Here is a 27,494-nt window from a genome sequence, read left to right on the forward strand (position 1 = left end):
TAGCCTTGATTCTTGAAGACAATTGTATAAAGGTACAACTTTACAGTGTGACTGTGTATTGTGAAAACCTTGTGTCTGATGCTCCTTTTATTCAGGGTATTGACAGATGAGTAAAAAAAATATGGATTAAAAAAAAAGAAAAAGTCTGGAGTGATGCAAATGTTCTAAAAAAATGATCATGGTGATGAATACACTGCTATGTGATGATATTGTGGGCCGCTGATTGTACACCATGTATTGGAGTGTTTGTATGTTAAGAATGTTTGTGTTGTATGTGGGTTAATCAATAAAAATATTTGGAAAAAAGTATAATAAATACTTAAGTCTAGAAATTTCTGAAAGGAATTGTTAATTTGTATAAATATATTGAAAGAAACTTAACAACAGCTCTTTTATTTTTTGGCATGGGCAGGTACTGGAAATCGAACCTGGGTCTCCGGCATGGCAGGCAGGAACTCTGACTGCTGAGCCACCGTGGCCCGCCCCAACGGTTATTTCTTGAGACTGAAATTGAAGTTGGGATGAAGAGGATTTAATTTACACCCTAAGTGTTGTTTAATTTTTTTAATGATATTTATGTACTGGTTCCAAAGACAGTATAGAAAGATTGTAATATTTTTTCCAGATATTTTTATGTTTTCTATTTAGCCTACAAAATGATGTCCTGTCAATCTATAAAAAAAATATTTATCGTGCTATTACCTCATCAGTTTAAAAAATGTACCACATTAAGGCAAAATGTTAATAACAGGGTAAACTGTGGAAGAGGTATATGGGAACTCTGTACTTTCTGTAAGATTCTTCCATAAACCTAAAACAGCTCTAAAAAATAAAAAGTTAAGTACAAGGGAAAAAAAATTTTATTGTGGTAACCATACAACATAAAATTTCCACTTCAAGGATACAAGTCAGTGGTATTAATTACTTTCACAGTACCCCTGTTTCAATTGTCTCCCAATTTTATTCTCATGACATACTATAGTCAGAGAGAGAGATTTTTTTAACATTTTTTTTGCTCTGATTGGAGGAGGCCCACCAACATTAGCAAAGACAATCTTCTTTACGTAAAGTCAACGCACTGTAGATATTAACCACATCGACTAAATACTTTCATAGCAACACCTGGATTAATGTTTGAAAGAATAACTGGTTACTACAGTCTAGCCAAGTTGACGCATAAAACGAACCATTGTGGGCGGGCTACAGTGGCTCAACAGGCAAGAATGCTTGCCTGTGATGCCAGAGGACCCGGGTTCGATTCCCAGTGCCTGCCCATGTAATAAAAAACAAACAAACAAACAAACAAACAAAATGAACCATTGTGTCTCCCTCAATGATTTTGGAAGCTCAGTGATGATAATGAACACAGTCGCTCTAACAATGCGCCAAACATGGAGCATGAGTGAGAATTAACCTTTATTTTGTTAAGTTTGTGTTTGTTACCACAACATAACCTAGCCCATCCTGACTTAAATCAACAAACAGAAAGAGGAACTTGTTATTCCACATAGCTATCTTTCTTGACCTCTATATATTTTTAGGTATTTGTAGAAATGTTAATCATATAATATTTGTCCTTTATTTTATTTCACTTTGACAAACTCTCTACCTTCCCCTCACCCCCTCCATATTGTCAGTATCTTTTCACATATTAATTGGAGTTATCTCATCCTGCACACATACTTTAAGATTTCCTAACTTAATATCCAACATATTAAACATTTTACATTATCTTTTGTTAGGTTTTCAAAAATGATCTTCTTCCCATAAAATCTCTAAAACCCCAGAAATAATCGGGAGTGCCAATGCATGATTTCTGAGATCCAGTCAAATCTTAAATAGGTGGAATAATAAAAGGAATCCAAAGGAAAAGTAAAATTTTCTAAGGTAACAGCTATCAAAAAACACTGTGAAAATATAGAAATTGTCAATTTTACTTTCTGAAGAAGCACCCCCCCCCCAAAAAAGAAATAAAAGTGACGACTTCAAATGTTGTCCTAAATATTAGGACAAAATTCTTTCTGACTGGAAGTCTGCCATGGACCACAAGAAATACTGTCAGTGTTAGTGAGACTACACAAAAGATAACTAAATAAGGTTCTCTGAAATATCTTCTTAATCTTTCTGAGAGCTTTAAATAGACTTAACTATTTCCAAAGAACAGTTGGCACAATGAGAGCTTTTAATATATATGTATATGCATTATATGTGTCTGTATATGTACATATATTACATGTGTATATATTATGTATATGTGTACATTATTTGTATACACACACACACACACACACACACACACACACACACACACACAGTGACTGTGAAGATTTATTACAAATAATCTAGTTTTTAGGCACCATCTCCCACCCCGAGGAGAAATGTGAGAATGATGAATGTTTCTTATGATAGTATAACAACTATGAAACCAACCAATAAAATTTCAGAAGCAAAATCATGGCTTTTCTTAACCCTTCGCTCTGCTTGCTTCAGATGGCAGGCAGCATTGGATAACTAGGTTTGGAAGCTTTTCTAAAAGCATCTAATTTCTGCCAGCATTTTAACAGGAATTTAATTCTGCTGCTTGGCTCTTCAAGAAACATCCTGTATTATGACAAAAGTTGTGCAAATGTTCTTTACCAAAAAGGATTTTATCTTCTCTGAATAGGAGGAGCCTTTACTTTTATCATTTAACAAGGTTTCAAGTTAAAAACAATAGGATGCTAATACACCGTTCCTCTCTCCAGCTTAAGTTTAAGACCCTAGAGGGCAGGTACTGTGTTTTTCTCTTCTGGCATTCCCCAACATCAAGCATGATGTTATACATCATTAATTACTGACTTGGCCTTAACCTCTCTATTTCAACGTTTTCAACCCCTTAAAAGAATTCTTTCCATTGTAAGTATAAAAGAAAGAAAATGCTGGTATTTACAATTTTTCTTTGGAAAGGAGATGGCTTTGAAGCAATCGGGAGACATCTGGCAAGTCTGGGTGGAGAAAAGTTCAAGAAAAAGACCATACTTGGCTCTGAGAAACACTTTGGAGCTGTGAAATAGAATGTTATGCAAGGGGGGAAATGATCCCTCTTGAAGTCATCTCATCTTCAGTAATGTCTACAGAAATCACAAAGTGCTGAATGTAACTGCATTTCTTTTGGAAAATGTTAAAAGCGTCAAGACTGCTTATGGGTGGGTGTGAGTCCAGAGCAGCACTGGCCCACATGGCTGTGACAGAATAAGCCAACGTGGGTGGGGGACATCTGTGGCACTTACAGTTGATTTCAGCAGCTGTGGAGCCAATCCATATAATTTATGATTAAAACTGTTTTTAATGCAATGCATTGATTGTGCAAGTAAACTATGTTTCTTTTGAAACAAAAAAGAATAAACACAGAAATACATTTTTTATCTAAAAATAAATGAACACCAGAGAATTAAGGTTTTCATTTCTTTAAGGAAAATCATAGCTATTTTTTGCCAAACATTTACAGTAATTTAGGTCTGGAAACCATAATTTTCACATGATTCCATCAGTCTATTCTTCAAAATATGCTATTTGAGGCTTACTTAAAGAACACTTGACCACCTCTACCTCCCCACCTCCATTCTTCACCCGTTGAAAGTGGATGATAATTAAATCCTCTAAGGTTTCTTCATCCACATGAAGGCCCTTAAATCCAGTCAGAAGTACAGTCCTCTGAGATACTCCTGCAAACACCTAAGGGGGGGGGGGGGATAAAAGATAAATAGAAAAACCATCAAGAGTTTTGAATCACATGACTTTGTATTAAAAAACTCGGTTACATATTTCAGGCATTATATTGGTAGAGACAGAGGGCCTCAGAAAGATTTTAAGCAGGAAAATGTCTCTTAAGATCTGAGTCTCAAGAGAGATAACCCTGGTAACCTTCTGGAGAAGAGAAGGAGGGCAGCATTGCAGGAGGAAAGACCAATTAGAAGAGAAGTCAGAAGTGGAACTGACGAGAATGGAGACCAAATAAAAGTTGAAGTGAAAGAAGAGTTAAGCGTGAGTTTGAGCTTTCAGGTAGAACTAGCTAGATGGTGATACCATTTAATAACTGAGCAGGAACAGAAAAGAGGGACAGGTTTGGGGATAATGAGTTCAGAGAAAAAGAGAAGGAAGAATAATTTCTAATGCCAAATGGTAGTAGAAACATGAAAGAAATATAGCCATGCCTTCATTTACAAAAATATTGTGCCATTATCTCAGTAATTTCAGTTAAAAAATTATAATAAATAACATACACCTTTGCATAAAAATTCTCTTAAAGAAAGAAAAACTGCACTAAGCAGAAACAAAGTGAAGAAACTACCGTACTGTCATATCCCTCACTAATACGATTCAAATAGAAACAGACCCATAACTTTTTCTTTATTTTGGGGGGGATGGGGGGGAGTGGAGATGGACAGTGAGTTCCCAAAATGAAAGGAAAGGATGACTTTACCTGATACTTTTCCAAGTGTGCTTCCATGTATGGAGAAATAATAACTCTATGGCAATTTCGATTTGTATAAAGAGGATAGTCTCTCTTTTTCAAAATCTGGTCAGCAACTACAAGTAAATTCAAAACATTTTCTTTTTTTTATAGCATAAGCAGTAACCAAAGTTAAACTTCTTTTGAATAGAACAACATTACCGTCAACACTGAATTGAATGAGTAATTTTTAAAAAAATTCTACAGGCCACTTCACAGCACATAACTGTGACATGCATAAGACCAAACAATAATTAAGCTAAAATAGTCCCTTTTGCCCTGAACTATCCACTGCAACCAATCAAGGGATAGAAGACTACAATGTCCTCAAACAGACTTTATTACGTTATATAAAACACAAAAACCACCTGTAATAAGTAACCTACCTATTCTAAGAAGACTATAGTGTTTCCCATTTCTCAGGAAGTAAAAATGACCAGAATATAATGATGTAAAAAATTGTAAATTGCTAAGTTGTACTGTAGCTGATATATCTGCAATAATGATGTTAACCAAAGGGGGGTGGGGTTTGAATTTCATCTAAAAAGTGAAGGTTTTCATCAGTCTTTATCTACGACAAAGAATAGTCTAATTCATATTTTAACAGAAATATCACTAGGAATGGAGAAAGGTAGTATGTCAAGATTGTGTAAAGTTGAATGGTCACAGTCCTTGAGAGAATATCCACGCAGTTGTATTTCTGACTCCTCACCAGTCCACCTTGAAACAACAATTTATGTCTGGCTGTGGTACTTATTAGCCATGGGGTTTTGGATATGTTGCTTAACTCCTTGAAGCCTCAGTTTCCTTTCATGCAAAATGCGCATCATAATAGCACCTAGCTCATAGGCTTTTAGGACAAGTCAGTGACACATAGCTTGGGAAGTGCCTGGCACAAGGGCCAAGTGTGACATATTATTACAGCCTTCAGACTGGACAAAATTTTATTCTAGGAAGATGTTCTGCAGATGGGAAAACAGCATAGTTTCCCACACCAGAATTAACTCTCACAGTAGGAATTTAAATTACATTCTACTTTATAAATAAATCTCTTACAGATTTTTAAAATACAAAGATAGACTAACAAACATCAGAGAAACTGAATATGTGAATTTGGAAAATTAAAACCTGGACCTCAACTATGGAGGCTGTCCATTTCTAGTTACTCCAGAGGGGCTTTTCCTTTCGTGGCTCTCTAATTCTAACACACCCTGCCTGGAAGCCCTAAATATCATCCACAGGGTCAAAAACACATATTGATATGCTTGTATGTGTCCAGAGAAAGGTCTGGAAAGACACTTAACTAACCATAACTAACTACACAGTAGGAGAAAGAGAGGTTTGAGGAAACGTTTCACTCATGACTAAGTTTATAATCTTCTGTATTATTTTTATTTTCTTTTAAAAAGCATGTATTACTTTGTAATGAAAAAAATGTAATCAGTCCTTATTTTTTAATTGTATAGTTGGATATCTATTATAGGTGTAAATCCAGGAGAAATTCTAAGAACTATATTATCTGGACAAGAGGTTTTTATATTGCGAATCACTTAAACATATTAACAAAAGCAAAAGATTGTAAAAAATAGAATCTTCTCTTTTTAATCATAAGAATGTACACCTCCCCAAGATGATTTGGTAAAAATCAATTTCAACCTGGAAGCACCATTTTATATATATTTTTTAATAGCCTATTTCTGTGCAAATATTTACCTATTATGTAACTGGATTTATATTGTTTCTGATTGTTATAAAGGTATATGAGCTTCCAAAGAAATCCAATAGCATACAACAGACTAGATAATGTGGTACTTTTCAAATCCAGGATATAATTTAAAATCCATACTGAATAAACTACCAAATTCCCCAGTCACTTATTAAAATTTACAAATGCTTCTATTTGAAAATTTTAAAATAGTACAAATTGGGTACAATTACCGACCTACCACTCTCTTGTAAAGGCAGAGAATGGTCAGAAGCAAGTGGGGCTTGTAATGGGGACCCGAGTGCACGTTTTGGGCTCTGCTACCCACCCACCTGCTGATCTTGGGTGAGCTACTTATCCTCCTTCGACCTCGGTTCCTCAATCCTGAGTTGTACTGAGGACTGGAGTAGATAATAAGGACAGAACAGTGAGCACTGTGTCTAACACGTGATAAGAATTTACTATATTTGTCATTTGTAGTAATGTTATATTCTAATAGCATTCATGAAATCCTTTTCAAGGCTCTACCATTTCAAAGGGTTTTGAAAATCCCCAATTAATATTCTGTTTTATAAATTTCAAATCAAAGTAGAATAGGGATACGTTCAGAAATGGCAGCTCATAATTGGAGTGGCATGGTACTTGTAAACTTTCTAAACATACGAGTACCTCCAAGTTCCACAAATGTGATGACAGCACTCCGTGCCAGCTTATCATATTCCACGTTTTCCACCTCTCCACCTCCATTTCGGGACTTAGAGAAACTCAGTTCTAGCTTGTCTCTCATCTGATCTTCAGGTAATTCATCAGGAATTTCATTAACTCTAACCTTCATTTTAGAAACTTCTAGATGAACCTGGAAAATAATTTCATATTTTGAAATACAGATGATCAAAGTAAAAGTGCCTACATTTAACTGAATTGTAAAAAAACTTAAGCACTGTTACCTGGAATCTGACTCCGGAATTTAATGGAACTGGCTTGGCCACAATCTCCACATCTTCATTCTCTATCTCCACACAATGTTTCCCTTTTCTTATCACATTTTGAGCAACTGAAAATAATTTGAAAAGTATTAATTTACAATATTTCAAGGATCTTTTATGCTTCTGATTTGAAGATAAATTATCAAATATATCTTAATTTTTTTAAAGGTAAAGGATCTAATTTTTTAAATTTTCTTAGAATTTCCACATGATAAGTCTTGCTACCAGAGTAGAATATAATGTCAAAATATATCAACAAAAATCATAGTGTAGAAATTCTCATCAAGTTCTAGATTCATTTCTTAAGAGATAAGCTTTATAGTGCTTCAGAAATTCATGTTATCTCACTCCAGCCACACGTTCTTCCTTTTCACTGTAGAGAGTGTTACCAGAGAATACCTCTAGTTCACCAAAGCACAATGAGAAATTTTTCCATCGTGAATACGTTGGGAAAACGTTTGTGGGTCAGTGTCATTCTTACAGTTAAACTCGATTATATTTAACTTTACCATTTGTCACTCCTCTTAATATGCATCAAGCAGCATAAGTATGTATTCATTTTTACCTCTCTCTTCCCAGGGATTACATATTAAAAACCACATAGGCATCCGCCTGGCAGTGTGGGGCAGAACTCCTGGGAGGAGCCGGGACCTGGCATTGAGGGATTGAGAAAGCCTTCTTGACCAAAAGGGGGAGGAGAGAAATGAGACAAAATTAATTTCAGTAGCTGAGAGATTTCAGAGTTGAGGGTTATCCTGGAGGCTGTTCTTATGCATTATACAGATATCCCTTTTCAGTTTATGGTGTTCTGGAGTGGCTGGAGGGAAGTACCTGAAACTGCTGAGCTGTGTTCCAGAAGTTTTGATTCTTGAAGAAAATTGTATAAAGATATAATGTTTACAATGTGACTGTGATTGTGAAAACCTTATGTGTGCTGCCCCTTTTATCCAGGGTATGGACAGATGAGTAAAAAAAAAAAACATGGATAAAAACTAAATAATGGGGGGGACAAAATAAAAATAAATTGGGTAGATGGAAATACCAGTGGTCAATAAGAAGGAGGGGTAAGGTGTATGATACGTATGAGTTTTTTCTTTTTTTTTTATTTCTTTTTCTGGAATGATGAAAATGTTCTAAAAATTATCATGGTGACGAACACACACAACCATGTGACAACACTGTGAGCCACTGACGTGCACCAAGTACGGAATGGATATGAGTGAAGATTTATCAACAAAAATATTTTTTTGAAAAACACACAGGCTTGAATATCATAAAAGTAAGGTTTGGGAGTGTTTTGTTTGTTTCGTTTTGCCATATTTAATGAGGAATTCTACTGTTACTAAAATGCTCCTGAGGTAACTCTTTAAAAAGGTGAGAGCCCTGATATATCAATCAAAAGCAATCAGGTCCAATTTATCCTTGTAAAGGCTCAGTAATACAATCAGCCAAAAACCATTAGAACTGCAAATACCAACTATAATTCAGTTTAATTAAGTATGTGTGTATGGTTATTTTTAATTATATGGCATAAGAGTTCATAAATTTCACCTGCTAATATTTGGGGCTCACTCTAATTTGTCATAAAGATAAAAGATGCTCATTCCCTGTCTTATAAACCTCACATGTGTTTATGACAACCAGATAGCACAGCTGGAGGAAGAAACAAGGCTAGGAGGCAGGGCGTTGTCGTCTGGAAACTCAGACTCACTGTACCACAATATGACTCTGTAACTTGGAAAATGATTTTTGTTTTTGCTAATGAAAACATACAACAATAACAGAAAATATAAATGAAGCAATACTGTGATGATGCTCTTTCCCTCCTACTCCTCCCAAAATACGCCAACAGCTGCTGATCTAACACAGTGGAGAATGAGAGAGACCTCTTTTGTTTCAACCTTTGTGACACTGTCAAGAGCCAATTCTTGCTTAATTGTGCTTAAATCTAAAGTTGTGATAGGAGTAGGGGACCTCATAATTATGCCAAGGGTGGAACAAGTGACGCAGCTTTTTCTGAAGAAAAGCACACTCCCAACATTCCCAGGTAATTCCTGTGCAGAATCCCTCCCACATGCATACTCACTCACGTCTTTCAGTTGTATCCCAATCACTACTGCCAACTGCCAACACAGCACGTGGCCTCCTACCTCCACCCTCTGCTGCAGGGGTGGACCTTGGGGTGAACAAAAACACACCGGGGATGAACGCCTTGTACATGCACAGAATGACCTACAGGAATGCCTCTCTCCCTTTTTAAAAAAAAATTTTATTAAAGAAGTTGTGGGTTTACAGAGCAATTCTGCATAAAATACAGGATCCCCATACCGCACCCTACCAATAGCACCTTGGACTGGTGAGGAATAGTTTACAACTGTTGATAGCACTTATTTATAACTGTACTTTTTTTTTAACATTAGATAATCTGTTACAATTGATGAAAAAAATTAAAATAGTGTTATTATCATCCATAGTTTGCATTAGATTTATATTTTTTCTCATATACGCCCTAACATCTTGCATTAGCGTTATATATTTGTTATAATGCATGAAAGAACATTCTTACATTTGTACCATCAACTATACTCCTTTGTCTATAATAGGATTCATTATGTTGTACAATCCTATGGTTATTCATTCGATTTTTATTCTAGTAACATAGACCCTAAAGTCTCCCCTTTTAGCCATGCTCTCCTATATAGTTCAGCACTGTTAACTACACTCACAATAATGTCCTTATCATTTACCACTGTCCATTTCCAAACCTTTACCATCAACCTATTTAGAAAATCAGTATCAACTTAAGCGTCAACTCCCCATTCCCCAAAACCAATCTAGCTCCTGGAACCTATATTCTAGATACTAACTCCATGAATTTGCCAATTATAATCCGTTCATAGCAGTGAAATCATACAATATTAGTCCTTTTGTGTCTGCTTATTTCACTCAACAAAATGTCCTCAAGAACTTCCAGGCCAACATGGCGGATTAACAATGTGCGCATTTCAGTTCTCCCTCCAGAACAACTACTAGATAACCAGAAACAGTACAGAACAGCTCCAGGGGCCGCATCAGTGACCGGACACACAGCATACCCCAATCTGGACCAGCTGGACCAGCTGTGAGCCCCCCAGAACTGTGAGTTCCCCAAACCGCAGCGGCTGGCGCCCCTCCCTCACAGGCCGCTTCCCAGAGGGGAAAGGAAAGAGACTTTAACACCAGCAGGGGCTGAGCCCAACCAAATACCAATTGTGGAATTAATTAACAAATTCTGACCACTAAAAATGGGCCCCAGCTCAGGTGAACCTGGTCAAAGCAGAGTTCGCTCATTTTTGCCCCGGTGCCTTCCCTAGGGGACGGGTGAAGCCCAACTCAGGTGGAACCCTTCTCTCAAGGAATTCAGACACCAGGGCTTGGTAATTTGAAGCCATTAAAACCAGCCTACAACCTCTCCTCTGTCTCCACCAGGCCCCCAACCAAAGTTAAAGGTACCGCATCATCTTATGCTGGTGGGACCTGCAGGCAGACAAGCACCACAAACTGGGCAGGATAAGAAAAACAGAGTCCAGAGACTTCACAGGAAAGTCTTTCAACTTGCTGGGTCTCACCCTCGGGGAAAACCGATGCAGTTGACTCTTTCTTCCTGATTGGAGGCCAGTTTGGTCTGAGAAAATCTGGCTGTGGTCTATAATACCTAAGTAGACCCTCCTAAGTGTGGGGGGAAAAGGCACCATACAAGCAGGGCAAGAAACAAGAAAACAAGAACTGAAAAATTCTCCTCTGTTAAACAAAACTTAAGCTAGAGGTCCAGATAAAGCTGAATTGAATGTCAAAGAACAGATAGACAACAAATTCATCTAGCAAGAAAACCCTAGGTAAAAGAAGTGCAAGCAATCTCCAGAATAAATGAATTAAGGTAATTAAATGCTTAGACACCAGCAAAAAATAATGAATCACACTAGGAAAATTGAAGATATGGCCCAGTCAAAGGAACAAATCAACAATTCAAATGACATACAGGAGCTGAAACATTTAATTCAGAATATATGAACAGACATGGAAAATGTCCTCAAGGTTCACTGATGTTGTTGCATGTACTAGGACTTCATTCCTCCTTACAGTTGTAATATAACATTGTATGTAGACACTACATATTGTTTAACCATTAATCAGCTGATTGACACTTGGGTTGCTTCTATCTTTTAGCAATTGTGAATATTGACGCTATGAACATCAGTGTGCAAATATCTGTTTGAGTCCCTGCTTTCAGTTGTTCTGGGTATAAACCTAGCAGTGGGACTGCCAGATCATATGATAATTCTATGCTTAGCTTCTTGAGGAACTGGTAAACGATCTTCCACAACAGTAGATTTCTCCACATCCTCTTCAACACTTATAATTATTTGGTTTTTTAATAGTGGTCATTCTAGTAGGTGTGAAATGATAGCTCATTGTGATTTTGAGTTGCATTTCCCCAATAGCTATTGATGTTGAGCATCTTTTCAGGTAATTTTTAGCCATTTGTATTTCCTCTTTGGAGAAATGTCTATTCAAGTCTTTTTGCCCATTTTTACACTATGTAGTATGTCTTTTTACTTGTGAGTTGTAGGACTTCTTTATATATTTTGGACATTAAACCCATATTGAATATGTGATTTCCAAATATTTTCTCCGCATGAGTAAGCTATCTCTTCACCTTCTTGACAAAGTTTTTTGATACACAAAAGTCTGACTTTGAGGCTATCCAATTTATCAATTTTTTTTCTTTCATTTGTGTTTCTTGGGTGTAAAGCTTAAGAAACCATAGCCTACCGCAAGGTCCTGGAAAAGCTTCCATGCATTTTCTTCTAGGAGTTTTATGGTCCTGGCTCTTATATTTAGGTTTCTGATCCATTTTGAGTTAATTTTTATATATAGTATGAGATAGGGGGTCCTCTTTCATTCTTTTGAATATGGATATCCAGTTCTCACACCATTTATGGGAGTGGACTTGGCAGCCTTGTCAAAAATCAATTGATAGGGTGCATGGGTAACTCAATGGTAGAATTCCCAGGTGCCAAATGAGAGACCCAGGTTCCATTCCCAGCTCATTCACCATCTTCACCAAAAAAAAAAAAAGCATTCTGAACAAATTCGCTATGATATACATATCACATATCTGCCCCTGTGCGAGTGTATGTATAGATACAGATATACTTATCTGTAGGGGGACACATGAAAAAATAAACTGATCATAGATGTGAGGATCTATCTCTGAACTCTCAATTCGATGCCAGGGTTATGCTGTTTTGATCACTGCAGTTTTTTAACATGCTTTAAAGTCAGGAAGTGTGAGTCCTCCAACTTCTTTTTTATTTTTCAAGATGTTTCTGGCTATTCAGGACCACTTACCCTTTTTAATAAATTTGATAACTGGCTTTTCCATTTCTGCAAAGGAGGTTGTTGGAATTTTTACTGGAATTGTATTGAATCTGTAAATCATTTTGGGTAGAACTGACATCATAATGATATTTATCCACACACACAGAATGACCTTCCATTTATTTAGGTTTTCTTTTTCTCTTTTAACAAGGCTTTATAGCTTCCTAGGTATAGGTTCTTAATATTCTTGGTTAAATATATTCCTAGTATTTAATTCTTTTGTTTTTTGTCAGTCTAGCTAAGCATTTGTCAATTTTATTAATCTTTTTAACTAACCAATTTTTGCTTTTGTTAATTCTTTTGTTTTGTTCCCAATTTCATTTATTTCAGCTCTCATTTTTACTATTTCTTTTCTTCTGCTTGCTTTGGGTCTAGTTTGCTATTTTTTTTTTTTTTTTTTTTTTTTGGCTCCTTAAGATGTGCAGTTACATCTGTAATAAGTAGCTCTTTCTTCTTTTTCAATGTAGGCATTTAGGGCTATAAAATTTCCTCTCACCACTACCCTCACTACATCCCTTAAGCTTTGATACACTGTAGTCTCATTTTCATTTGTCTTGAGATATTTACTAATTTCTCTTGCAATTTCTTCTTTGACCCACTAATTAAGTGTGTTGTTTAACTTCCATATATTTGTGAGTTCTCCAGTTCTCCACCTGTTATTGAGTTCCAGCTTCATTCCATTACGATCAAAGAACGTGCTCTGTATAATTTTAAAGCCAGCTGCCCTTGTCCAGGGCAGGCTGAAACTGTAGCTCAGAGCCAGGACCCAGTCTGAATTTGGTAACCAAAAACTGTGATTGGTGCTTAGCCATGTTCTCCCCCACCACCCACCCACCCCCACCCCCATTCTTGGGGAAGAGGACTTTTATTTCCAGGCAGATACTGGCTCCCTGGGCAGCCTGTCACTGCAGTTGGGGATGGGCATCAGCTTAACCTCTGGCAAAGAACTGTTCTTCCCTGGGTATTGTACAGTGTTTTTCTTGGCTTCCAGAACCCCAGAACAGTTGTGTCAAGATAGCTCCTGGATGTTTACTAACTGCCCTGGAGGACAGCCCAAGTCCTGGAGTTCTCTACTCCACCATCTTTCTGGAAGTTCTCTGCCTCTTTTTTTTTTTTCATGGGCAGGTACCAGGAATCAAACCCAAGTCTCCAGCATGGTAGGCAAGAACTCTGCCTGCTGAGCCACTGTGGCCCACCCTAGCCACCCCAGCCCACCCTCCTCTCTTTTTAATACTTATTTTCAGGCTATAGTGGTAGACGAAATGTCAGGAGATGTCTTAGTTTTCCAGGGCTGTTATAACAAAATGCCACAAACTTGTTGGCTTAAACAGGAATTTATTGCCTCACAGTTTGGAGGCTAGAAGTTCAAAATGAAGGTATCAGCAGGTCATGCCTCCTCTGAAGTTTGTAGCATTCTAGAGGTAGCTTGCTGGCAGTCAATCTCTGCTCTGTCATATGGCAATCTGTTTCTTTCTGTCTTCTCCTGCAGTGTGAAATTCCATATCCAAATTTCCTTTGCTTATAAGGCTTCCAGTCATATGGGATTAAGGCCCATCCTGCTTCAGTTGGGCTCATCTAAATAGGATCTTTGAAGGTTCCATTTACAAATGAGTCCACATCCACAGGACTGGGTGTGAGGACTGGAACAGGTTTTTTTGGGCAACATGATTCAACCTACCACCAGGACATGGGTTAGAATCATAGATTCTCAGAATGTGAGCACTAGAAAGGCTGATGAAGGCTATCTGGTCCCACCTCATAACTTGGCAAATCTAAGAATGAAGGTCCAGAGGAATTCTGGTCCAGTAAGAAGTGCATAAGCACTCAGGATCTGGCGCTCAGCTCTTAGCATTAACTGTGTGGACCTTGAGCAAGTTACCTATCTTCTTTAACCTTCTCTTTCCTTATCTTGGAAATTCTCAACATGCAGCAATAATAACAGCTAACATTTATTAAGTGTTTATTATGTCAAACTCAGTGCTAAGTATTTTATAAACATTTCCTCATTTCATACTCAAAGCAGCCCTATGAGGTAAGATCTACCACAGTACCTATTGTAAAAATTTGAGATTAGAGTGTGGTTAAATAACTCACCCCAAATCACACTCCTAGGAAGGGACAGAGCTGGCACCCAAGGCCAGATCTTTCAGTTCTGAACAAGGCCCTACACCATGAAGAACTTAGCAAACTTTAGGCCCTATCCCTAGCCTCTGACTCCTAGGCTCTTTCTATTTACTATTCATGTATGCTTAGGAAAATCCCTAAACATCCTGAGGATCTGTTTTATCATGACTATAAAATGCAAATAACCACAACTCTCTATCCTTTCACTTTCATAGAGTGATGTGAGCTCAAAATGAAGCATTTGTGAAAACACTGAAAACTGCATAGAGCTCTGCTATCCTAGGACATTATTACTATCATCATCGTCGCCATCCCATCATCATCAGTATTATCATTATTATTTGGGAGTAGTGAGTAAAGTATAAAGAAATTGGAAATATCTGCAAAAGTACTTTGAAAGCCCAAGGACTTTCTAAATATAACATGGTCATATTTTTAAACATTAGTCATACCTTCTTCTTTTTCAAAGGTGATAAGTGCTTGTCCTTTTTGTAGCTCATAAGGAATCTGAGAGCTCACTTGAAATGAACAGGAAATATTTAAAACACGGCTATCATTCTCAGGATTCTCTACAGATGCAAATTTCAGCTTTGTTTCAGTAATATCCTCTTTAATCTGATTCAAACAGAAATGTTTGATTAAAATTAAGACAAGAAATAATTTAAATCCTTCTAATGATAATGTAATTTGATCATCCAACAATTCATTCTCCATTGATTATAGAACCCCACAGAATATCAAATGTGCTGTTACCTAATATTAACAACTGCTTCTTCCCAAGTAAGACTACTCAGTCATGTAATCAAATACTGATCCTTTAACAGTATTTCAAAGATGAAATTTTAAGTATAAAAGTCTCTCACTTTTTCTAATCAGTGTTTAAACTGATCAATGCTATATGGTATTTGATTCCAAAGCCTACATAACTCATGCAGATGAATATCTTTTAAAAAAAACAACTGTGCCAATAACTGGCTATTTCACAAACAAGTCATCTGACAGTATGTTTAATCTCACTGCGAAAAAGTATAAAATCTAGAGTCAGGTATGTGTTAAGGTTATTCTGATAGCAAACACAGATAATTTAATCTGAAAAGGAGGATTCCTGAATTACATTATTTAAAATTTATCATATTTAAATTCTCCCTTCCCCAACACCTGCCCATTACTTATTTTTAAATTGTGGTAATATCTATACAACACAAAATTTGCCACTTTAATTTTTTAAATGTACAATTCAGTGGCATTAGTTATTTTACAATAGTGTGGAACCATCACTGCTTTCCCTTACTAAATATTTTTCATCACCCAAAACTTCAGACTAGCACCAGATCAAGAAACAAAAGATGACAAATACCTAGAAACCCCTCATTTCCTTCTAGTTCCTTCCAACCTCCAAGACTGACCATTATCCTAGTTTCTAACATCCTGCTTTTGGGCTTTATTTAAATGGAAGTACATGGTTTGTCCCCTTTAGGTCTGTCTTTTTTTGCTCAACATTGTGTTTCTGAGATTCATCCATGTGTGGTATGTCATTATAGTTTGTTTGTTCTCACTGTTGTGTAGTATTCTACCATTGTATGACTATTCTCCAATTTATTAAATCATTCTACTTTGGACGGACAACAGGCTTTCAATTTGGAACTATTACCAATAATGGTGCCATAAATAAAAGCATAATATTTTTAAAGTGAATTCTGTATAATTAAGTTGTCTTTTCTAAAAAGTGGTGTCCATTAAAAATGTGATACATAAAATAATTAAAGAAGTACCTGGAAGCCTCTGGTGCCCTCTTGTAACTTAACTTCAAGCTCTTGGATCTCCTCCTTTAGCTGAATATTTTCCTTCTCAATTTTACTAATTAATCCCTAAAAAATATCAAATGGTACCAGAAAAGTAAACATCCCTGAACTCATTTTTTCTAAATAACTGAAAGAAGCAAAATTTCTCTCACTCCATGTCTGAAATAAATCAAAGGAAGGCAGTAAACATGACAGAATAAATATGATCATGTGAATAATACCTTTGTGAAAGTTTTATATCATCACCTGTTGATTCTCCTAACATGGCCAAGTATTATTATCCCCATTATATGAACAAGAAAACCACTTCTCATACTTGACCAAAATCACAGAAATTTTAATAGTGGAGCAAGGATTGAGATCCAGTTCTTCTGTATCGTAGTTCAGTATTCTCTCAGCACCTTTCCTAGCTATTTGTGACTATTATATGACTTAATTGAGAACACAGGCTACTATATTGAGGCAGCTCTTTGGTTGTTTTTTTAATTAGCCAAGATTTCCATAGAACCTAGAAAACAGCTGCCTCCAGATTGCAGGCATGAAGCCACTTTAAGCTACCAGGGCCTCCATTCCCTCTTGGGGCCTGACCAGATCATGCAAACTCTTAACTTCCAGGTGCAAATCAAAGAAATAAGAGAATGAGAATATAACTATTGGAAGTGAAAGAGTTTTGAAAAATCTAACATCCTTCCAAATTCAAGACAGTAATGAACAAGAGGCACATTTGAACATGCCTCACTGAAAAACTACTAGATATAAATTTTAATAATATCCAACAATATTACTTTTTACCTTATTTTCTTCACATTTTGTAAATTGCTCTGACCAAAGTTCCTTTAAAAATCGTCTTTGGGACTCTTCATCCACTTCCATGATTCCCTAATTACTATAAAAAAGAAATATTAAAGTTGTATATGTACACACATTCAAGAAGAAAGAATAACTTTTTTCCTTTTATGAAGGAAACCTCTCCTTTGCTGCATCTTTTTTCTTATCAAAGTCTTTATATCATATGGCTTATATTGAAACAAAATGTATATTTTAAATAACTTTCACATGCATAAATATGAATTCTAAAAATCCTTTACTTTTCAACACAATAATATACAGAAAATAATGGCTATGAATGTTCCTTTGTGGTGTATCTCCCAATCATTTGGTGCTCATTTGAAAAAATGACCACTTTAATCTTCTTGACTTTTTTTAAAGGTTTTGTCTGAATTATTTAATTCTCCTTATTATACTTAGGACCAGGCTCTCCCCAAATGTTAAATAGAGTAAAAGGGCCTCCAAAACACCCTTCCTCTACATAGGGCTTCTTAATCTGGAGTTTTAGCACACACATCTCCACCAGGTGGGAAAAAAAACTGTATCTTTATTTCCAATATCTCTAGGCAACAAGCACAGTAGTATTCATAGCACCTGTGACCTAATCATCAATATAATGCACAGATATTTGCTGAGAATATAATAATTGCTGCGGATATTTTGAAATCCTGTTTATGCTTGATGCTGCCTTTGAAGAAGGAGGAAGGGAGTCGAGAGCCAAAGAAGGTGGCAGCCTCTAGAAGCTGAAAAAGACAAGAGAACGAATTCAGCCCTAAGAGCCTCCAGAAAGAACCGTAGCCACACTTTTTAGGTTAGCCGAGTGAAACCGGCGTTGGACTTCTAACCTACAGAATAAACAGCAATGCAAATCACCACCACCCATTAGTCACCTATTTCCCTAATTTTGTGATACGATTATGGCGGTTAATATATAAAATTAAGGAATCCCTTGTCCTACGGACTATTTCCAGAGATACTGCAAGAATAGGGGGGAAACAGATCCTTTTCAGTTTCGATTTCCTTAATGAAGGAAAGCAAACTATGGGGGCAGGATCTCGAGGTCGGAACTGCACAGAGAAGAAAACGTGGGCCCGGGGCTGGTGCACCCCCGGGCGCCTAGGTCGCATGCGGCGACCCCGGCCACCCGCACGCAGGGGGCCGGGGCCGCCCGGCCAGAAGGGCGGAGAACCGCCGCCCGGCTCGTCTCGGACGAGCGCCCCGCCCGCGCCGTGCAGCCTCTGCGACCTTCCGCTCCACGCTCGGCCTGTTTCCCGGGGCTACTAGTGGCAGGGATGGCGGCCTCACTGGGCGGAGGAAGCGGACCCCCACTCACCCGCGTCAGCCCGCAGAGCACAGCGGCCCCACAGCAGGCAGCGTTCCGGGCCCCAGCGCGCCGGCCCTTCCTGGAAATCACGTGCGCCGGAGCGGGGAGGAGCGCACGCCCGGCTTCCCGCCGAGAGCCCCGGCGGCCCCGCCCGGGTCGCCCGGAACCAGGGCGGAAGCGTCCCCTGGGCTTCGGCTGCTGGCGCTGCCTTGTCCGGCCGCGCCTAGGGACTTCGAAAGTGCCATTCCGGAGTAGGTGTCACTCAGATTAACCGCTTCGTTCCTCTAAACAAAAGAAGGGGGGGGGAGGGTAGAGAAAACTGCACAAATGGTGGTTTTCTTTAAAACTAACCACCACTGAGAACGCCAAACCTGGTGTTGCCAATGATTTCAGATTGTGTCAGTAACAACGACAAAAAGTTGTAACCAATTTCGCTTTTGATTTCTAAAACATCGTTCATTTGTTTTGTAATTATCCCAAAATTATTCCTGAAATTTCCAGAAACACTAATTTTAGGACTTGTTTTTAAAAATCATTTGTGTGTGTGTGTATCACGGGGGCGTATTGTTGGGAAAGTGGATAGAAACCAAATAAAGTCAATGAACAGTACATAAAGAGTGCCTTACAAATTGTAATTCTCGTAATTTATTGGTGTGTATGACCTTAATCTACAGATTTTAACAGCCTGCACAGAGGATCAGCGTTTCTGTGCGTCTTTTGCAACATCCCTTGGGTTATGAAGTTGGGAAAGTTTGGTTTCTATGGCCCATGTCCCTTGAAAGTTTTCTTAGAATCTTTTGTTCTGTTGTGAGACTTGTAAACAAATACTTCATTAGGTGTGAATGTTTCTTTTGAAAGTAAAAACATCTGGCTTATTTCAAGGATTACAGTGTTCCTTTTTAAATGTTTTTATTGCGATATCTTTACAATATTTCTTAATCCTACACAAAGAACCACCCCACAGCTGTACTTGGTGGTGGGGGGGGAGGATGTATCAAAATGACTTAAGCTGTGAGTTCTATAACACTATATAGTAGTTTAAAATATAAAGCAACAAATTAGCAGAATATGTCAAGAAAGTTGATGGAACCAGTTCCCAATTGTTACTTTCTTAAAAGTGGAATTTCTAAAAGGCTTGGGCTGGGGGGCACTGCTGGCTGGGTTAGTGGTGAGGTGCTCATGGGCCCAGTTAGAATGTACAAAACTCCATCTGTTGCAACTTGAAAAAAGAACTACTTTTCTTTTGTCTTGACATTTTAGACGGAGCATGAACTCTAGGGGTTACTTAGTTCAACTTTGTTTCTTCTTTTATTTCTTGTTTGTTTTGAATGAGAAGATACTAAGCAGCAGAACCATGGTCTGAACAGGAAAGTCCACCAGTCCAATGAGCTAATATTGACTCAGATCCTGTTAGGTAGAAACTGAACAAAGGCCAAATGGTACAGATAGTGGAGAAGCCTTTTTGGATACCTGCATTCTAAAGCTGAGACATGTGCTAAAACCTGAATTCAACTTAGCTTCAAATCAAGTACTGTGAAAAGTGCTAGGGATCTAAAGATGAATATTCAGCTCCTGGACATCTTATTAAGTCTTCATCTACATAGAACTCCTGGGCATTTTATAGACCTTTTTATTTTGCCAACAACTGTATGAGATATAGGTATTATCCCCATTTTGCAGATAAGGTAGCTAAGGCTTAAAAAGGGTAATCCCAAATCAAGTTATTAATATGTGGCAATATTGATATCATGCTCTACTCTTGACCATGAAACAAATGCCCCCCCCCCCCAAGCTATGTTCTAAGTACATGGGGAAGAGGGAATTCTGTGGTCAAATAGGATTGGGAAATGCTGAATATTAGGTTCACATTTGGATTTTCACAATGCTCTTCAGTTTATTCAGTTTTTGAGAAGCATTGCAGAAGAAAATTAAAGCACACATTAAAAAGTTTAATTTTGTTCAACCCAGAATTTATCAATCTAGTTTGACCACTAAATCCTTTTTTTCAAGGAACAGATTAATATTAAACTTCTGAGGAGGTTCTTGTGGGGTTATTTGAGAAATACTTTACTAAATTATACCATCTGCTAATATAAAAGTTATTAATATAAAAGTATATAATGCACTCAATAAATGTGTCAAATATTATGTCACATCTGAGATGAAGCATTCTGTGCCTTGGACATCTCATGTAAAACACACAACAATGACAGCTATGTTTTTTTTTAATTTTTTATTAATTAAAAAAAATTACAAGAAACAAACATTCCCAACACATACACTCAGCAATTCACAATATCATCACATAGTTGCATATTCATCATCATGATCATTTCCCAGAACATTAGCATCAATTCAGAAAAAGAAATAAAAGACAACAGAAAAATATAACAAACAGAAAAAAAAAATTTACAGGCCATACCCCTTACTGATCCCTTTCACTGATCACTAGCATTTCAAACTAAATCTATGTTAACATTTGTTCCCCCTTATTATTTATTTTTATTCCATATGTTCCTCTCATCTATTGACAAAGTAGATAAAAGGAGCATCAGACACAAGGTTTTCACAATCACACAGTTACATTGTGAAAGCTATTTCAATATACAATCATCTTCAAGAAACATGGCTACTGGAACACAGCTCTACATTTTCAGGCAGTTCCCTCCAGCCTCTCCATTACATCTTGGATAATAAGGTGATATCTACTTAATGCATAAGAATAACCTCCAGGATAACCTCTCACTCTGTTTGGAATCTCTCAGCCATTGACACTTTGTCTCATTTCACTCTTCCCCCTTTTGGTCGAGAAGGTTTTCTCAATCCCTTGATGCTGGGTCTCAGCTCATTCTACAGTTTTTCTCAATCCCTTGATGCTGAGTCTCAGCTCATTCTGGGATTTATGTCCCATGCTGCCAGGAAGATCCACACCCCTGGTAGTCATGTCCCACGTAGACAGGGGGAGGGTGGTGAGTCTGCTTGCTGTGTTGGCTGGAGAGAGAGGCCACAGCTGAGCAACAAAGAGGTTCTCTTAGGGGTGACTCTTAGGCTTAATTTTAAGTAGGCTTGACCTATCCCCCGTGGGGTTAAGTTTCATATGAACAAACCCCAAGACTGGGGGCTCAGCCTATAGCTTTGGTTGTCCACACTGCTTGTGAGAATATCAAGAATTCAACTTGGGGAAGTTGAGTTTTCCCCCGTTCTCGCCATTCCCCAAAGGGGACTTTGCAAATACTTTTCCAGTCACTGATCAAATCACTCTGGGATTCATCAGGGCATCACCTGGACAAATCAACAAAATCTCATGTCCTATACAAAGTTCCACGCACTTAAGGTGTTCAATCAACTATCTACAAAAGTTATATTAGGAGATGCACTAGTCAAAGTATAGATTTGTACCAAATAAACATTTTTTGCTTTATCTCACACATTAGTTGAAATTTTAAAATATTAAGTACCATCTATTTTCAGCACACTGCAGTAATGACATTCTTTTCTTCTTCCTCATGCAAAAACATTTTTTAAATTTGTACATTTAGTCACTATCATTATACACTCTAGGCATTCCTAGATTACACCATCTCAATCTTTATCGTCTAGCTTTCTTTGTGATTTCATTTATGCCCCAGCCCTCCTCCCTCTATCATTCTCATATGCAGCTTCATTCAGTGTTTTAACATAATTGTGTTACAGTTAGGTAATATTGTGCTGTCCATTTCTGAGTTTTTATATTCAGTCCTGTTGCACAATCTGTATCCCTTCAGCTCCAATTACCCAATATCTCACCCTATTTCTATCTCCTGGTGGTCTCTGTTACCAAGGAAATATTCCAAGTTTATTCACTAATGTCAGTTCTTATCAGTGAGACCATACAGTATTTGTCCTTTTGTTTCTGGCTAATCACACTCAGCGTAATGTCCTTAAGGTCCATTCATGTTGTTACATACTTCATAACTTTATTCTGTCTTACAGCTGCATATTATTCCATCTTATGTTAAATGTCACAGTTTGTTTAGCCAACTCTCTGTTGATGGACATTTTGGCTGTTTCCATCTCTTGGTAATTGTTAATAATGCTGCCCTAAACATTGGTGTGTAAATGTCCATTTGTGTCCTTGGCCTCATGTCCTTTGAATAGAGACAGCATATAGATGGGTCCTGTTTTTTAATCCATTCTGCCAGACTATGTCTTTTGATTGGAGAGTTTAATTCATTGACATTCAGTGTTATTACTGCATGGGTAGTACTTTCTTCTACTATTTTGCCTTCTGGATTTTACATGTCATATCTAATTTTCCTTCTTTTTTACTTTTACTCGTAGTCTTCCTTTCTATACTCTTCTCCACACCTCTCTCTTCTGTCTTCATATCTGTCTCTAGTGTTCCCTTTAGTATTTTTTGCAGAGCTGGTCTCTTGGTCACAAATTCCCTCAGTGATTTTTTGTCGGAAAATGTTTTAATTTCTCCCTCATTTTTGAAGGACAATTTTGCTGGATATAGAATTCTTGGTTGGCAGTTTTTCTCTTTTAATAATTTAAATATATTATCCCACTGTCTTCTCACCCCCATGGTTTCTGCTGAGAGATCTGTGCATAGTCTTATTGGGCTTCCCTTTTATGTGATGGATTGCTTTTCTCTTGCTGCTTTCAAGATCCTCTCTTTCTCTTTGACCTCTGACATTCTGATTATTAAACATCTTGGAGTATGTCTATTTGGATCTATTCTGTTTGGGGTATGCTGCACTTCTTGGATCTGTAATTTTAAGTGTTTCATAAGAGTTGGGAAATTTTCAGCGATAATTTCCTCCATTAGTTTTTCTCCTCCTTTTCCCTTCTCTTCTCCTTCTGGGACACCCACAACATGTATATTCATGCACTTCATATTGTCTTTCAATGCCCTGAGTCCCTGCTCATGTTTTTCCATTTTTTTCCTATAGTTTCTGTTTCTTGTCGGATTTCAGATGTTCCATACTCCAGTTCAGAAATCCTATGTTCTGTCTCTCGAAATCTACCATTGTAGGTTTCCATTGTTTTTTCATCTCTTCTACTGTATCTTTCATTCCCATAAGTTCTGTGATTTGTTTTTTCAGACTTTCAGTTTCTTCTTTTTGTTCTTTCCTTGCCTTCTTTATATCCTCCCTCAATTCATTGATTTGGTTTTTGATGAGGTTTTCCATGTCTGTTCGTACATTCTGAATTAATTGTTTCAGCTCCTGTATGTCATTTCAATTGTTGGTTTGTTCCTTTGACTGGGCCATATCTTCCATTTTCCTTGTGTGATTTGTTATTTTTTGCTGGTGTCTAGGCATTTAATTACCTTAATTAGTTTATTCTGGAGATTGCTTTCACTTCTTTTATCTAGGGTTTTCTTGCTGGATGATTTTGTTGTCTATCTGTTCTTTGACATTCCATTCAGCTTTATCTGGACCTTTAGCTTAAGTTTTGTTTAACAGAGGAGAATTTTTCAGTTCTTGTTTTCTTGTTTCTTGCCCTGTTTGTGTGGTGCCTTCCCACACACACACACACACTTAGGAGGGTCTACTTAGATATTATAGACCCCAGCCAGATTTTTCCAGACCAAACTGGCCTCCTATCAGGAGGAAAGAGTCACCTGCGTCGATTTTTCCCAAGGGTGAGACCCAGCAGGTTGAAAGACTTTCCTGTGAAGTCTCTGGACTCTGTTTTTCTTATCCTGACCAGTATGTGGTGCTTGTCTGACTGCAGGTCCCACCAGCATAAGATGATGTGGTACCTTTAACTTTGGCAGACTCTCCCTGCTGGGGGCATGGTGGAGACAGAGGAGAGGTTGTAGGCTGGTTTTAATGGCTTCAAATTACCAAGCCCTGGTGTCTGAATTCCTTGATGGAGGGATTCCACCTGAGTTGGGCTTCACCCCTCCCCTAGGGAAGGCACAAGCTCCAGATAAGCCCCCCAAAGAGCTCACTTCTGCCTATGCCTGGGGCAGTTGCAGCCTGAAGAGTCCTGCCGCTGTATCCAGAGGCAGTCAAGCCTTTGTAGATACACAGCCACAAAAGCCTCTGTTTCCTTCTTTTTTTTTTTTTCTCCCCTTTTTCTGTCAGTCCTGCCCCCTTGGCTCTGGGGCAAAAATGAGCAACCTCTGCTTTGACCAGGTTCGCCTGAGCTGGGGGCCTATTTTTAGTAGTCAGAATTTGTTAATTAATGCCACAATTGATGTTTGGTTGGGCTCAGCCCCTGCTGCTGGTAAAGTCCATTCCTTTCCCCTCTGGGAAGTGGCCTGTGGGGGAGGGGCACTGGCCACCGCAGCTTTGGGAACTCACGGTTCTGGGGGCTGCTCGCAGCCAGTCCAGCTGCTCCAGACTGGGGTACGCTGTGTGTCTGGTCACTATCGTGGCTCCGGGAGCTGTTCTGTACTGTTTCTGGTTATTTAGTAGTTGTTCTGGAGGACGAACTAAAATGCACACGTTGTTAAGCCACCATCTTGACCCCGAAGCCGACAGCTATGTTTTATATTACGCAGTTGTTTCTCCCACTTGATGGTAATGGACTACCAGAATTCCCCCATAAACACATACACACCAGTAAGTGTTATATCCAATGAAATGTGTGCTATGAAAAGGAGGGAGACCAGAGTTGGCAGAACACAAAGGAGAGCATGGCCCTCTCTACTTCAAAAGGTCAGGATTTCTTTTACAAAACAGCTAACAATGGGACTGAATATTAGACATGGAGTAGTAGAGACACATTTCAGATGGAAAATTCCAGAAACAATTTAAGAGGTACGAGAACCTAAAGGGCATGCAAACTAGAATAAAAATACATGATATCTACTATATTATAGTCCACTTACAGAGTTAGGACTTGCCATACATTGCAATCCCCTGTATCAGAGTTTCCAATTTATGGCCTGCCCTACAGAATTCAGTCTTGCCAGCCCTGTGGTCACATGAGTCAATTCTATATATATATATATATATATATATATATATATATATATATATATATATATCCTGTCAGTACTGCAGAACTCTGTGATTTTCTGCAGAACTCTGACTAATACAGACTCATCTTGTTGAATTTGGCCGGAGCCACTAATTTATCAAATAACCAAAATGATCAGCCGTGAAATTCTGTTGTGTTTGATTGTACACCGTGTATGGAATGTTTGTATGTTAAGAATGTTTATGTGCTTGTATAGTTTTATTAATAAAAATATTTTTTTAATTCTATTGTGTTAAAGTATTTAGAAAATGAAACTACTGTCTTTGACAATGCTGTAAAGGGGAGCCTCTAAGCATATTACTTATTAGCTAGAGGTTCAAAAACAAACATTGGTCCTTAAATCCAAGCCTTATAGGATACCAAACAATATTATATTAAGGAAATTATTTTAAGGAAATCTGGGCACACCACTAATGTTTTCTTGCTTTGTCTAATTGCAAACTGACAACTGTTACTGATATGACTCTCACAATGAACTGATGGTAAGAAAAGCCCAATTGTTGGCTGAAACTTAAAACACTGGGGGAAAAAAAAACACAGGAAAAAAAAGCTATAATATCCTTGAGTTACTTGGAGACTTAGAGAATGTAGTCTTGGAATGTTGAAAAAAATCTAAATATGAAATTCTGAATATGATCACTCAAAATCCCAAATGAGAAAGAATAGAGTAAGGCATCCAAATAAATTAATGCAGCTCCTAAGAGAGCACGGATTTTAAGAAAACATACATAAAAATACTGAAACAGCTAACGAAACAGAAGAAATTTATTTTGCTTGACTATCTTTGTTTGTTGTTTTTGCAATCTGTAGATTTGTTTTTGCCTAAGGGGCTGGATAAGAAAGTCTTGAAATTGCCAAGCAGCAAGTTTTGGGTTGGTGTTGCGCAAGTTGTTTCTGTTTATTTCCCTGGCTCGAATAGTAGTGTACAAGAGATGTCAGTTTGTTGCAACAAGGAAGTTCACTAGTCTATTCAGAATGTTAAAAATTATAAAGAAAAATCTCAACTTTTTGTTCAAATTTAAATTTCTTTTCTGTCATGTAATCAAATGCAGGAACATAATTTCCACTAAGACATAATTAGTGGAAATATGATTGTAAATGAATTCTTTTGATTTCTCTCAAAATGTTTGCCACAATTATAAGAAAGGGAAAATGTGGTTATGGGCAAGAAGAAGGCTGTAGCCCAGTGCTTCTCAAATATTAATGTACACACGAATTAGCTGGGAGTCTTGTTAAAATGTAAATCCTGGTTCCACAGGTAGTTAAGGTAGAAATTTTGCATTTTTAGCATTTCCAGGTGATCTGTGCTGATTCTTGAACTACACATAGGACTACATTTTGAATAGCAAGGCACAGACCAGTAGGTTCACCAAAAATAGAGAATAACCAGGAATGATCATTCCAGTGAAAGAATTCTATGTGCTGCTTGGCTCTGCCTGTCCCAGATCAGTCATGGAGAACAGGGTCCTCTTCCTGTTTTCCAGCCTGGTTGGTAGGTTCATGGATGGAAGGCAGGGCTTCTCCATGCATCCATGTGCTCTTTTCCTGAGGAAAGAAAAAGAACAGCTATTCCTGTCTTCTGAGTCATCTCCTATGAGAGCAATGGCTCTTGCTTGCAGCTAGGCTGCTAGTACAACTACTCTGAGAAGGGAAGGAAGGAATAAAACATGAGGATGACTGGTCAAAACAACTGCAGGAGAGTGGAAAGAGGAAGTATGGGGAAGCCAGAAAAGAAGAACAAGACTAGTGTATCTTGGAACTTTGAAAGGAAGATTCTTTCCTCTTTCATTAATTATTCATTTCAATTTATTCCAAATGGCTTCCCCTAGTGTCC

At 37.8% G+C, this 27,494-nt stretch overlaps 1 protein-coding gene across 2 annotated transcripts; it reads right to left on the reverse strand.

The window, feature by feature from the left end:
- Positions 1 to 842: 842 nt before the first annotated feature.
- Positions 843 to 18,839, reverse strand: NMI (N-myc and STAT interactor). 2 transcript variants are annotated; one of them, XM_077153793.1, is made up of 8 exons: positions 18,692 to 18,836; positions 17,323 to 17,416; positions 16,501 to 16,596; positions 15,181 to 15,343; positions 7,145 to 7,251; positions 6,867 to 7,053; positions 4,463 to 4,569; positions 843 to 3,714 (listed from the first exon to the last, which is right to left on the reverse strand). In XM_077153793.1, the coding sequence occupies exons 2-8, from the start codon at positions 17,401 to 17,403 to the stop codon at positions 3,532 to 3,534; spliced, it is 924 nt and encodes a 307-aa protein (XP_077009908.1). In that variant the 5' UTR covers positions 17,404 to 17,416; positions 18,692 to 18,836; the 3' UTR covers positions 843 to 3,531. The 2 variants fall into 2 exon arrangements, with proteins under 2 accessions (XP_077009908.1, XP_077009909.1); XM_077153794.1 differs by lacking the exon at positions 16,501 to 16,596 and having other exon boundaries at positions 18,692 to 18,839.
- Between the last annotated feature and the right edge of the window lie 8,655 nt (positions 18,840 to 27,494).

The sequence above is a fragment of the Tamandua tetradactyla genome, chromosome 3 (genome assembly GCF_023851605.1).
Source record: "Tamandua tetradactyla isolate mTamTet1 chromosome 3, mTamTet1.pri, whole genome shotgun sequence".
NCBI lineage: Eukaryota > Metazoa > Chordata > Mammalia > Pilosa > Myrmecophagidae > Tamandua > Tamandua tetradactyla.